Below are 12,612 nucleotides of genomic sequence, written 5' to 3' on the forward strand. Positions count from 1 at the left end.
AGCAGGTCAAAGCGACCCGAGCTGGGGCTGCTCAGATCTAGTGCTAACCCTCAGGCAGGCAGGCAAATGTGCACAACAGCTGCGTAGACAACCTTGGCTATTGTTCAAGGTTAATAGCAAGAGAGCTCCTCCCAGGACTGGCCTCTGGAAGGACTTTTTCCTTTGCTCAACCCTTCCCTGAACAGCCAGGAACTGAAGGCACCAGCCCAGAGGCCCTATAGAGCCACTCCAAATTGTGGCTGATGGTGCAGCCACAACCCCGAGCCAGCACAGGGCTGTGCAATGCCCCTGGGAGTCCTGTCATTTCCAAGGGCCCCTACTCTAGCAGGCAATTACCCCACACTGAGCAGCCAAGCACTGAGAAGCCTATTGCTTCAAATGATTTAGGGCAGCCACTGGCCACGGTGAAAGGCTCATTGCCTTTATGTGCGTTGCTGACAAAGGGGGAGGCCCAGCCTGGAACATGAGGTTGTTAAACTCCTTGTGGAGCCCACACCTCGTCAGCCCAGCAAGCCCCTCCAGCAGGGGAGGGTCAAGTTAATGCCAGCAGCTGAGCTGGAGCAGTGAGCAAAGGGGAGGGGACAGGGAGGAAGTGGGACTAGGGGGGTCAGGGCCTGCATTCCCCCACTCCAGGAACAAGGCACAAATGGAGGGTCGGGCTGGTGCAGTAGGTCCCAAAGGCAAAAAAACCCCCAACCCCAAGCTCCTTCTGCTTCAGCCATGTTCACTTCCAGTGAAAACTGGACCAAGGGACCCTTGTTACCTGCCCTGGTGAACATGACCCTGGGCATCTGCCCCACTGGCCAGGGAAAGGTCATATGTGCCTGAGTTTTTCCATGTTCATCACAGGCCCCTGGTCAGAGCTGGTCCTTTGGAGGCCCATTAGCAGCAGCTTTCACTCGGTCACCCCCAGCAAGGATGGGGTGGCAGGGGCACCCCCTCCTCAGCCTGGGCACCAGGGGTGTGTGTGTCACTTAACAGCCATTAAAGCAGCTGATTGCCAGTAAAGCTGCAGAAGCCCTGCACCTCCCCAACCCCTTCAAGAAACGTTCCACAGAGCCAGCACCTTTGCCCTGGGACTTAGCCCCTCCTGTGTGCGCGACATCCCCTACTGCACAGAGGATTCGGGTCTCAGCTGCCATGCCTGCCTCTTTAGCTCAAGCTGTAGAGACTTCTGGCTCTGGAGAGCCCTGGTTTAAGCCCCGCTGTTGCCCAAGATGGTAGCTGTCGCCCATGCCTGGAGCAGGAGCAAATCGCTGGTCTGTGGCATTGCCTAACACTGGTACTACCCTCGCCTCGGTATTCGCTACGCTGCCACAGGATACTTGAAGCTGCTAACAGCTTCCCGCTGCTAGCCCTGGCTGGCGTGGACAGGGATACAGTGCTGAAAACTGTCCCATGAACTAAGTGCCATAGGGCCCTTCAGAACCCACTGCTCAGACTAATCACCCCTACCCCTCATTGCACAGGGAAACAGGACCATTGCAAGCAGTTCCAACTGCAGTGTGGCCAGAGGTTTATTCTACTGCCCTCTGACGGAGACCACAGCAATCTGCAGCCTAGAAAGAAGTCCTCAGGAAACAGACCTGAGACATTTAAAAACAAGCCCTTCAAAGTAGTACAACTCCCCTTGGAAAACTGGATCCCTCCACCCTGCGCGTGCAGAGGCTGCTAGCAGAGCGCCGACTCGGCCGTGTCTTCGCCGGCTGTCATTTGAGCTCAATACTCATTGCTCCTGCTGCTGGTGGCTGGAAGTGTCCCCTTTGGACGGATGACGGTGGAGAAGTCTCTGTGCGGTCCCCTTCCCCTGGGCCCTTCAGAACAGCCACAGAGAAGTGAGTTGCCCAAGGTCACGGTGAGACAGTGGCAGAGCCAGACCAGAACCAGAGTCCTGACTCCAGCTCTAGCACTGTAGCCCCTAGAACACATTGCTGCTCAGAATAAAACCCGGGAGGTCTCACTCCACCAGCCCTTCTACAGCTCAAAGTCCTGATGCCCATGCCTGGCTCTGCCCCCCAGAGAGCATCTCCTCTCAGAGCTGGAGCAGAACCCGGTTCCTGGCCCCCTTTCCTCTTCCCATCAGCTGACACTCCCACCCCAAGACAACCAAAATAAATAAGACGTAAAAGCACCAGAGTAGGTGGGCAGGGGGAGGAGGGGTCAAATCCAGACTCAGGACTCTACAGGCACATCTGTCCATCTCCTCGGGGAAGGGATGAGGGAGGAAACATCGACAGCCTAAAAGCAGATGGGAAGTCAAGCGATCCCGAGGGGCAGGAGAAGGACAACGTCTTTCCCTCTGAAGGAAGTTTCTGTCCTGCTTTCCTCCCCAGGCATAGTTTGGGGTTTCCAGGGGACACCCAGCGAGGTTCCCAGGGCAATGCTGGCAGGTAGGGGAGGAGTCCACTGCAGGGGATGTCCAGTTTGATCCAGGCCTTCGCACTTCACAGCTCATCGTGGGGGATGTTCAGGGCATGGTCGCACAGATCTACGCATAGGAGCACAAGCCGTTAGAACAAGGGACTTACCAGACTGGATCAGAGCCGAGGTCCAGAGAAAGGATAAGAACCCTGCAGGAGACAGTTGTGGGACAATCTCCTCCTGACCCCCCTGCCCCACCCCCTGCGAGTTAGAGGTTGGTTTGTGCAGTGAAGCAGCAGGGCTCACGCTCCTTACGGAACTGGCTCTAACCTCTCTCTGGCTGGTCTCTGTAGCATGTCAAATGTCTAATCCCTTTCGGAATCTTGTTTTTGGCCTCAGTCAGGTCTTGTGACAGTGAGTTCCACCAGCTAACTGTGCGGTGTGTACTTCCTTTTCTCAGCTAGGAATTTGTACCTTTCGATCTCACTGAATGTCCCTGTATTATTTACATTACGGTAGCACCTGGAAGCAGGGATCAGGTCCCTTTGTGATAGTTTCCTACATCTGAAGACAACTGGCTCTGCCCCAGAGTTTACAGTCTAAGTATTTTGCTGGCAGTCCTCAAGCTGATTCGGTTTCCAAATCAGATCTTCAGTAACATTTCTATCCAACTGTAGGAAACAGACAGCAGCTACCATAAGCATGTCCCTTTCCAACTGGCTTAGCAGCTCATGGCCTGGGAAGTCTGCAGCTTCCTTGTCCCTTTTAATGTGTGAGACGATTCCCACATGCTCCTCAGTCTGTATTATTCCAAACACCACAGACCCGCTCACAGCCGCTTTGTTGACCACAGCATTTCTAGCATCTTTCACACCAAAGCACTTAATCTACCTGGAGGATAATTTCATCCTCACTGAAATGCAGCCACCTCTAGGGTGGGATGCAGCAGCTGTTCAACATGGTACAGTATCACACAGTGGCCTCGGTCTTGAAAGGAAAGCAGCAGTCTGTATGTGAATGAAACGGAGCAGTAGGTCAGTGGAAAATAATTGCCTAGTTGGGAGGGGGCCAGGACACCGGGTTAACATCCTGACGCTTGTAAAAGGGGCCATGGGGTCAACAATTTAAGACCCGGAGTTTAACTCTCGTTCATTTTTCCAGAGGCAGATCATCCCTCTTAGAGATGGAGGGCACAGGAGACCAACCTCTGACTCTCAGCCATTTACTGAAGCACAGAGCAGGTAAGGGGCCGCCTGGATGTGCAGCCCCAGGACAAGGCTGTTGCTCAGGTGAGAACTGAAAGATCTGGCTGCCAGCCAGAGAACAGGGACTGGCTGGCACAGCAGTGACTGGAGGAGGGACCACTTCTCTCTCTCTCTCTCACACACACACACACACTTTGGTTAGTGGCTAATGAAAAATGCGGCTGTTTGAACAGAGCTGTTGAGGTCGGCCTGTGACCCAGACAGGGCAGATGGAAGGCGCTCTCTGCTGAAGACTGACACATCGCTGTGGCATGCAGAGCGATCAGGTGTGCAGGTCCAGGGAGATCAGAGGACAGAGGTGTAAAGCCAGAGTCCCTTTCCAACAGCTTGGACAAGAACGAACAAAGGTCAGGCGGCACCCAGGGCTGCCATCCAAAAATAACTTAGCGGGATGGGGAGACCAGTCCCTGAATAGCACCCAGCAATTGGCTGCTCCAATCCCGTTACTGCTTTTGGCAGCCAATGAGAATCTCTGGCGCAAAGGAGGTTGGGCTGGTTGTGTGAGGAGCCGCTGTCCCTTGGCCCTGCCTCAGGAACGCTTGGCACAAGCTGGAGTTTCCCAAAAAAGTTGCAGGCAGTTAGAAAAGGAAGCATGACATTCTGACTTGCTGCCCTTGGTGGGAGCAGCGAGCCCACGGAGCCGGGACACTCCTGCAGAGCACTCGCACCAGATCCCCAACAGGTCTCTGGAGGGGGTTTGACACTCCAAGGGCGAGGAGAGGCCAGGGGATGGGAGGGCAAGTTACTGACAAATGCATAAGACAGTGGAAGTTAGACTCAGACCCCATCAGTGGACCAGTCGCAGCCTACCTGAAACGGTTTCCTGACAGAAAGCGAGCCAGCGGCTGCAGGATAAGAGCCTGGAGCAGCAGGGTCCAGTGAGTAGGGCACTACACGGGGAATCAGGAGACCTCAGCCCTATTCCCAGCCCAGCCGCTGATCTGCTGGGGGACCCTGGGCAAGTCAACGTAACTCTGCCTCAGTTTCCTCATCTATAAAATGGGCTAATGGCCCTGGCTGTCCTTTGTGAAGGGCTTTGAGGTCTACGCACGAAACGCGCTGGGTAACAGCTAAGTATCATTACTTCCTTTCTTACTTTTCTTCTGGTTTATGAATAGTTTTTTTGTAATGGCTTCTCTACAGCGCTCAATAGAGTATCTGGGGAGTTAGCCAGCACTCTACGACAGAGAGGTGGTATCCCTGTGTTACAGATGGGGAAACCGAGGCACAGAGTGGTGAAGTGACTCAACCAAGGTTGCACGGGGTCTACAGCAGAGCCAGGAATTGAACCCACGTCTCCTGAGTCCCAGCCCAGCACCTCGTCCATGTGATCATCAATCAGAACAGACCTGCAAGCCCCACAGCTTTCAGCAGTCACCGCAGCTCAGCGGCATGCTTCTTGTTTTGGTTGTTTAATGAACTCACTGATTCCGAGAACCAGCATAAAACAGGAGACTGTCCAAATTAAAAAAAAAAAAAAAAGCCTAAGGGGGGTGCCTTAAATCGACATCTTGGGGGGAAAAGAACTGGCCAAGGAAGGTGCAGTTGTGGGAAGGTGACACGGAGGAGTCCAACACCATGCTGCCTTCCCAGGCCTCAGGAGTGGGTGATTCCACGACTCAGTGAAGCTTATGGACCCTGGTGCAGAGGGAACACTTTCCCCATCGCTGGAAGGCAGCTTCCTCTGGGCTGGAGCGCAGCAGTCACCCTGTTCCAGCAATGCTGCAGCACCGGTGCATGACGGGAAGTGGGGAATAACACTGATTGAGTACAGGGGACCAGCCATGGTATCCAGGCTAAATACTTTATGTGGCAGCACCCCGCTTCCTTGCGCCCTGGCAATGGCTTCTGCCCTGTTCAAGGGTGTATTTCGCTCCTAGAGTGGTGACAGCTGACTGGGCTTGGCCTCCAGGCAGCCATCTAGAGGTGAGCGAAAGCCTCCAGGCTCCGTTTGTTTAAAACGAACAAAAAAAAGGTATTTCTTCACCCAACGCACAGTCAACCTGTGGAACTCCTTGCCAGAGGATGTTGTGAAGGCCAGTATACCAGGGTTAAAAAAAGATAAGTTCATGGAGGATAGGTCCATCAATGGCTATTAGCAAAACTATACTCTGAAGTGTCCCTAGCCTCTGTTTGCCAGAAGCTGGGAATGGGCGAGCGGGGATGGATCACTTGAGGATTCCCTGTTCTGTTCATTCCCTCTGAAGCACCTGGAATGAGCCACTGTCGGTAGACAGGATACTGGGCTGGATGGACAATTGGTCTGACCCAGTCTGGCTGTTCTTATGTTCCCTGGCTGACTAGCCTCCCACCCCAAGCAGCAGGGGACCCTCGCTTACCGGTCCGTTTGCTGCAGAGCCGATCCTTGACGTTGTCGGTCTCATGGGAGAAGAATTCAATGAGCTCATCTTCATACTCCTCGGCGATGCTCTCGCACTGCAACAGGGTCCGGAGAGGGTCAGAAAACCTGCATCCTGCCTCCCCTAGCACTGAGCGGGTCACCCGGGGCAGCAACGGCAACAGTGACAGAGAGGAGACACCACAGCTGGGCCCTGCTCGACACAGCCCCAGCCACAGAAACAGCAGCCCCACCAGTCCATGGCCTGCTCTGCGGTGGCAAAGCACAGTGGTCAGGCTGCAGGGGGGATGTCAGCGCTCTGCAGTCCAGGAAGAGGGGTCAGGGTTAAGCACTAGGGTGTGGCTAGTGAGAGCAGCCTGGTGTCTCCCACCCAGCACCAGCACGGCGGGGGCTACTGCAGCTGAGAGTCAAAAGTCATCAAGGTCCCCCCTTCAACTGGCAGCTGAGCTCCGTCAGGGGAGCCCCACGTACGCCCAGCGCCTCTGCACTCACCGCAAACTTCAGGCGGGACGTCACGTCCCCGTCCATTTTGGTCTCAGAAAGGTCCATCTTGGTCCCGTCATGGGAGATCACGCGGACGTAGCTTTTCCGGTGGGTGGAGGGATCCACCTTCTCCCCATACTCTTTCATCTTCTCACAGACCCGCTCCAGCAGCTCCGTCAGGTGAGCTTCGGATCTGGCGTAGGGCACCTGGGCAGAACCACAGTGATCTGACAGGCTGCGCCAAGTGCATTCACCGTGCCACTCACCCACGAGACAGCCGCAGCACCTGAGCCCCAACACGGTCATAACCGTGGTTTGCAAGCGTTGGCCGAGCCGCCCTGGGAACGGCGACGGTGCCATCCGCTCTCTACACAGAGGCAAAACGACTCGGCCGAGGTCACGCAGCGAGCCAGGGGGGCAGCTCTGCACAGAACCCAGGAGTCCCCACTCCCAGTCCCACCCCCTGCCCACAAATTCTCCAGAGAACAGAAAAGCCCAGGGGTCCTGGGTGCCAGCCCCCTGCTACATCAGCCAACGCTGCTTCCCTAGGGCAAGAGCCGCTACTACAGAGAAGCCATTCTCAGCCCTCACAAACTGGCTTCACATTCCAGTGCCGCCAATCAGAAGAGGAACCCCCCTTCCGCGGTTAACAGCACCCAGTGGGTGCCTCAGCCCCCCTTGGAGTCTTTCTAGGGGAGGAAAATTAATGAAATGGGATCTTCAGGACCCACTCCCTTCTCCATCCCTCTCCCCACAACACGTGGCTGCTACTTCCAGCAGGGCTTTATTGTCAATTTACCATCCACCCTTCCCCTCTCTTAAACCTGATCTTTCAGAGATTCCTGCCGCCCCAGGGCTGGAGAGAGGTACCCGGCTGGGTAAGTGCAAGACACCCTACCTCCACAACCGACTGGCTGCCGTCCGGGTTGATACGGAACGACCCCATCTGGATGGTTTTCTTGGGATCCACCTGGGAGATCTCCCACTCCAGCTCGTCCACCAGGGCCCGACAAGCTAGAGAGGAGAGAGACAAATCAGTTGCATTAGTCAACATGGTGAATCAGATGGAGAGAAGCAAACGGCTGTTACCCAGCCTGCCCTCTGCAGCCCTGGGCAGGTCAGAAACAACAGTTCAACAGTGCACCGTCCGTCTGGGAGCAACAACTAACCCTGATACAGTCACTAACAAGATGGTTTCCTTCTCAGGGTCTGCACTGTGCCTAGCCCAATGGGAGTCAGAGCCTGAGAGAGGATCTGCTCCTCTAACAATAATCTGCACTTACTTAGCGTTAACTAACCCGATCCCCATTTGGCTGATAGGGAAACTGAGGCATGGGGCACGATTGTCACACAGCAACCGAGCTGGAAATGCTCCCTTTACCTCCACAATGGAGATCCTGACTACTCCAAGCAAGGACACTGTTCAACAGGGACACCAGGATGACGGACAGGCAGAGCGTGTGAGAAACCCAGCCATTCATCTTCCCCGCAGGCTGGCACAGTGACCTGCAGAGAGGCCAAAAGGATTCAGTGCTTCCAGATCACAGCTCCTCCTTTCAGCCACGAGGGGTCCAGCAGGCGCTCTGTGGAAACCCAAAGCAAATTCTGCTTCTGCTACAGCGAATCCCTCCCGGTTCCGACAGCAGCCCCTTTAGGGGCTTGTCTACCTGGGAGCCATGTCGAACACTGGTCTGATTTTACTGGTATACTATTATAACCTCCATGCTTACGCCAGCCTGAAAATGGCTCTCTTTGATTTAGCTTAAACCAGAAAGGACCCTGCTACAGCAGAGTAACAGAGATATAACTACAGCATTTAAAATTCCCACCCTATCAGATCCTGTTTAACCCCCCCGGTAGATTTGCCCTAGGAATTGCTCTTTCCTGCCCGAACAGCTCAACCCATCATGCCGGGCCAGCATTTACAGTGCCAAGGGCTCTGTGGCACAATCGTTCCCTGTTTCAAAGCGGTCCTCCAAGGAGCAGCTGTTTGTCTGCTGGGCTCAGGTTGTGAGCACAAAACAGGGACTGTGCGGCGGGCCGGAGGCCACAGGGTTTGGCAGTTTGTAGCTGCTCTTTGCTGGTTACTGGGATCGGTCAGTGGCCCTTCCCCTACAGAACCTAGCGAGATGGAGAAAGTGCCCACAGGTCCCCTCCACCAGCCCTGGGGCTGATGGGCACCGGGGAGTCACAGCATCCCCCCAGGACAGAAGGGAACAGCAGCCCATCATGGAGCCTTGGGGGGCCAGCTGACACTCTCTTTCCATGGTTCTGTAACCTACTCCCCAGTGTGCCCCACTTCCTGCCAGCACCCCCCACACTCTGCCCCCTCAGTATCCCCCAGAGGTCCCCAAAGAGACCTCTCTAGCTCCCTGTTACGTCCCTAGATACCCACTACGCCCAGGACCCCCATACACCCTACAGAGATCCCTATAGGGACTCCCCAACCCAGATGCCCCTATACACCCTATAGAACCCTGTATAAAGACCCGCGCTCCTCTCTAGAGCCCCCCTCACACACTCCCTTAGAGCACCCTAGACTCAGGTCCTCCCATACACCTACAGGGCCCCCTCTCGAGCCCCCCCACCCAGGGCCCCCCCACACCCTATAGGGACCCCTCTCCCCGAAAGGGCCCCCTCACCCAGGGCCCCCCCACACCCGATAGGAACCCCTCTCCCCTCTGGAGTCCCCCATACACCCTACAGGGCCCCCCCACACACCCTACAGGGCCCCCTCTTCCCTATAGAGCCCCCCCCCAGGGCCCCCCCACCCTACAGGGCCCCCTCTCCCCTCTAGAGCCCCGCCCCACACCCTACAGGGCCCCCTCTCCCCTCTAGAGCCCCGCCCCACACCCTACAGGGCCCCCCCACCCTACAGGGCCCCCTCTCCCCTCTAGAGCCCCCCACCGGGACCCCTCTCCCCGAAAGGGCCCCCCCACCCTACAGGGACCCCTTAGAGCCCCGCACCTGAGACCTGTCCCGGCCCCGCCGCTTCCCCGGCGGGCGCTGAGTCCGCCCGCTCCCGAGCCCCGCCCCCCGGGGCTGCCCCGCCGCCCGCCTGCCCCGCCGCGCTCCCGCTCCCGCCGCCGCCGCCACCCCAGTCCGGGGATCCGGTGAGGGGCGGGGCCGGGCCGGCTCCGGCTCCTGCTCCGGCTCCTGCTCCGGCAGCGGCTGCCAGGGCCCCTCCGGCGGGGCGGCCGGGCACAGGCACCGCTAAGGGCAGCTAAGGCGGCGGCAGGACCCCGGGCGCACAGCGAGGCCCCAGCTCGCGTGGCGTTGGGTTCCACGCGAGCAGCAGCCCGGCAAGGGGCGGGGCCTGCGCGGATGGGCGGGGCAGGGAAGTTACACAGCTGGGCGGAGGGACCGACCCCTGGGGCTGGGAGGGGGCGTGCAGGTTGCAGCTGCAGGAAGGGTATAGGGGGGCGGGGGGCTGGGAGGGGGCGTGCAGGTTGCAGCTGGGGGAAGGGTATAGGGGGGCTGGGAGGGGGCGGGGGGGTTGCAGCTGGGGGAAGGGTATAGGGGGGCTGGGAGGGGGCGGGGGGGTTGCAGCTGGGGGAAGGGTATAGTGGGCGTGCGGGTTGCAGCTGAGGGGAGGGTATAGGGGGCATGAGGGTTGCAGCTGGGGGAAGGGTATAGGGGGACGGGGGGCTGGGAGGGGGCGTTCGGGTTGCAGCTGAGGGGAGGGTATAGGGGGTGTGGGGGCTAGGGAAGGGGCGTGGGGGTTGCAACTGAGGGGAGGCTATAGGGGGTGTGGGGGCTAGGGAGGGGGCGTGGGGGTTGCAGCTGGGGGAAGGGTATAGAGGCTGTGGGGGTTGCAGCTGAGGGGAGGGCATAGGGGGGTGTGGGACTAGGGAGGGGGCGTGGGGGTTGCACCTGGGGGAAGGGTATAGGGGGTGTGGGGCTGGGGGGGGCGTGGGGGTTGCAGCTGGGGGGGACATGGGGGCACAGCCCTGCTCTGAGGTCATGAGGAAGGAAGTGGGCACCTCCTGGCAGCAGATCAAGCTGGATCGCTGAACTCTGGCTCCCAGCCCCTCTGCTCTAACCACTAGACCCCACTCCCTGCCCTGAGCCACCACCAAAACCCAGAAGTCCTGGCTCCCAGCCAGTCTGCGCCAATGACTAGACTTCCTCCTTTTCCTTGGTCCCTGTTGTCTGTGCCCACTCCAGTCTCCAGGATGCTCCATGGCTAGCGAGTGCCAATGCAGCAGGAGAGGGGACTAGGGAGCCCTGGCAATGACTCTGCCCTGGCTGTGCTGGAGTCGATCATCCCCACGCACTTTGCCTCCTCTGCATTGAGAGCAGCCAGTTTTTGGGGGGACGTGCTCCCCCCTGGGAGCCCTGGGCTATAGCCGCTCCTGAATCTCCGGGCAGGGCAGCCAGGTGCTGTTGCTCGCCGGCTAATACACCAACCGGGGCACTGGGCTCCCCATGCAGGGTTAGATCACGCAGCCCCAATGCACTGGAGACAGGGGCCCCCCCAGGAACTAAAACTGGGGGGGTTCTTGTCCCCATTTTTAAGGGGCTTCTAATTCAGGAGACAGGCCAGAGGCTCACCGCCATGTTCTGATGCAGCGATCCGGGATGCTCGAGGCAGGTTGACGCTCCTGCTGTCAGGTGGGTCTGCAGCGTCTCTGTCCTGGGAGAGACACAGAGCGTTCCGCCGCGCTCGGCTGCCCCCTGCCCATGTCAGAGTGACTGCATTAACCAAGGTGACAGACACAAAACCTCGCTGTCTCAGCAAAAAACTTCCTGCCAACAGTCCCCAGCCATGTGCCCAGAGCCACCTTAGTTCATTAGGGACCGTAGCAGCTCCAGCTGGGGCAGGGGGTCTGGAGCCATCCACGCCCCCAGCCCCCCCAACCGAGCTGGTGGCTGTCCCAGCTCGGGAGCTAACCGGGGAGGGGAGACCAGTGGGGAAAACCCAGGGATGGTGGGAAGCTGCTGAGTCAGTAGGTGATTCCTTGCCTCCCTTTGAGTCATGCCCCAGGATGCTGTGAGGTGGCGTGTTTCCAGGGAAATGCAAAAACCCAACCGGGCTGCTGGGCTTTCCACAGGTGCTAACCCCGCTGGCCTGGCCAAAGTCCAGCACTGGTGACAACATTCTGAACTCGTTGCCCCCCCTCCAATTTTAATTGCATGCAGGAGTCTTGTTCTCCTTGCTTCTGCGCTGGACACTGTTCAAGATCTGTCCCCCCCGAGGTGGCTGCATCACCTCCCAGCCAGCTCAGCCCTGCTTCCTGGTTCTTAAACTCTGGGAGATTTGCACCAGCTCCCTCTCCTTGCCCCCCCCCCGCCTATGAGGGGGGGCCTCCTGCTCTGCAGACCGTGAGGTCTGGAAGAGCCTCCCCTAACCTCAGACTCGCTGGCTCACCTGTAAACGTCTCCCCACTCCTTCCTCTGCGCTTCAGTTCCCCCCCACCCCAAGGGGGGCTTCACTCCACGCGCTGGGGAGCATCTCGTCCCATTGACCTTAAAGGCACCGGTCGCCCAGTTGGTGGTGGTGGGGACAGGGATTGTCACCTCGGGGAAGCACTGTGGGCTGTTTGTGGGGATGGATCCTTTCTCAGCTGGGAGCTGGCAGGCTGGCTCCCTGTGCGCTGCTCTGAATGTCCGCGGAGACGGGGGCTGTTTTGAGCAGGAATTCCCATCCCCGTGTTCGCAGCGCGAGCCACGGAGGGTCCCAGACCCAAGCTGTTACTCTCCCGGCCATGGCAGGGGCAGGACTCGCCCGACCGGGATGTCTTCAAAGCAGGAATGCCAGGGCTCCTCCGCACAGGGGTCACTGGAACCAAGGCAGCCACGTGGAGCACAGAGCCAGGCATTCTTCACACCCGTGCACGTTCTCCACATGAGGGGTCTGCACAACCCCCCAGTGCAGACAAACACAGAGGCCTGGGCGTGAACACAGCTGTAGCCACTCATTACACGCCCCCTTACGTTGTTCTGGCTGCTACAGCAGAGGCAGCGTGGTCAAGTGGCTGGAGCAGGATTCTGAGTTCAATTTCTGACTCACAGCATGACCTAGGGGGATAAGTGACTCCCCCAACCTCGTCTGTCCGAGGCGAGGGTAACATCGGGGGGAGGAGCCTGGTGAAGCACTTTGGGATCAGCAGTGGGCAAAGGCCAGGGCAGAACCACCAACCA

General features: G+C 58.2%; 1 protein-coding gene across 3 annotated transcripts; it reads right to left on the reverse strand.

Moving 5' to 3' along the window:
* Positions 1 to 1,482: 1,482 nt before the first annotated feature.
* On the reverse strand, positions 1,483 to 12,559 carry CNPY2 (canopy FGF signaling regulator 2). 3 transcript variants are annotated; one of them, XM_073319161.1, is made up of 7 exons: positions 11,840 to 12,559; positions 11,023 to 11,145; positions 7,850 to 7,974; positions 7,367 to 7,482; positions 6,478 to 6,675; positions 5,966 to 6,062; positions 1,483 to 2,488 (listed from the first exon to the last, which is right to left on the reverse strand). In XM_073319161.1, exons 3-7 carry the CDS (start codon positions 7,947 to 7,949, stop codon positions 2,445 to 2,447), a joined length of 555 nt encoding a protein of 184 aa, XP_073175262.1. In that variant the 5' UTR covers positions 7,950 to 7,974; positions 11,023 to 11,145; positions 11,840 to 12,559; the 3' UTR covers positions 1,483 to 2,444. The 3 variants fall into 3 exon arrangements, with proteins under 3 accessions (XP_073175262.1, XP_073175260.1, XP_073175261.1); XM_073319159.1 differs by lacking the exons at positions 11,023 to 11,145; positions 11,840 to 12,559 and adding an exon at positions 9,436 to 9,521 and having other exon boundaries at positions 7,850 to 8,051; XM_073319160.1 differs by lacking the exons at positions 11,023 to 11,145; positions 11,840 to 12,559 and adding an exon at positions 9,436 to 9,494.
* Positions 12,560 to 12,612: the final 53 nt, after the last annotated feature.

Source organism: Lepidochelys kempii, chromosome 20, assembly GCF_965140265.1.
Source record: "Lepidochelys kempii isolate rLepKem1 chromosome 20, rLepKem1.hap2, whole genome shotgun sequence".
Lineage (NCBI taxonomy): Eukaryota > Metazoa > Chordata > Testudines > Cheloniidae > Lepidochelys > Lepidochelys kempii.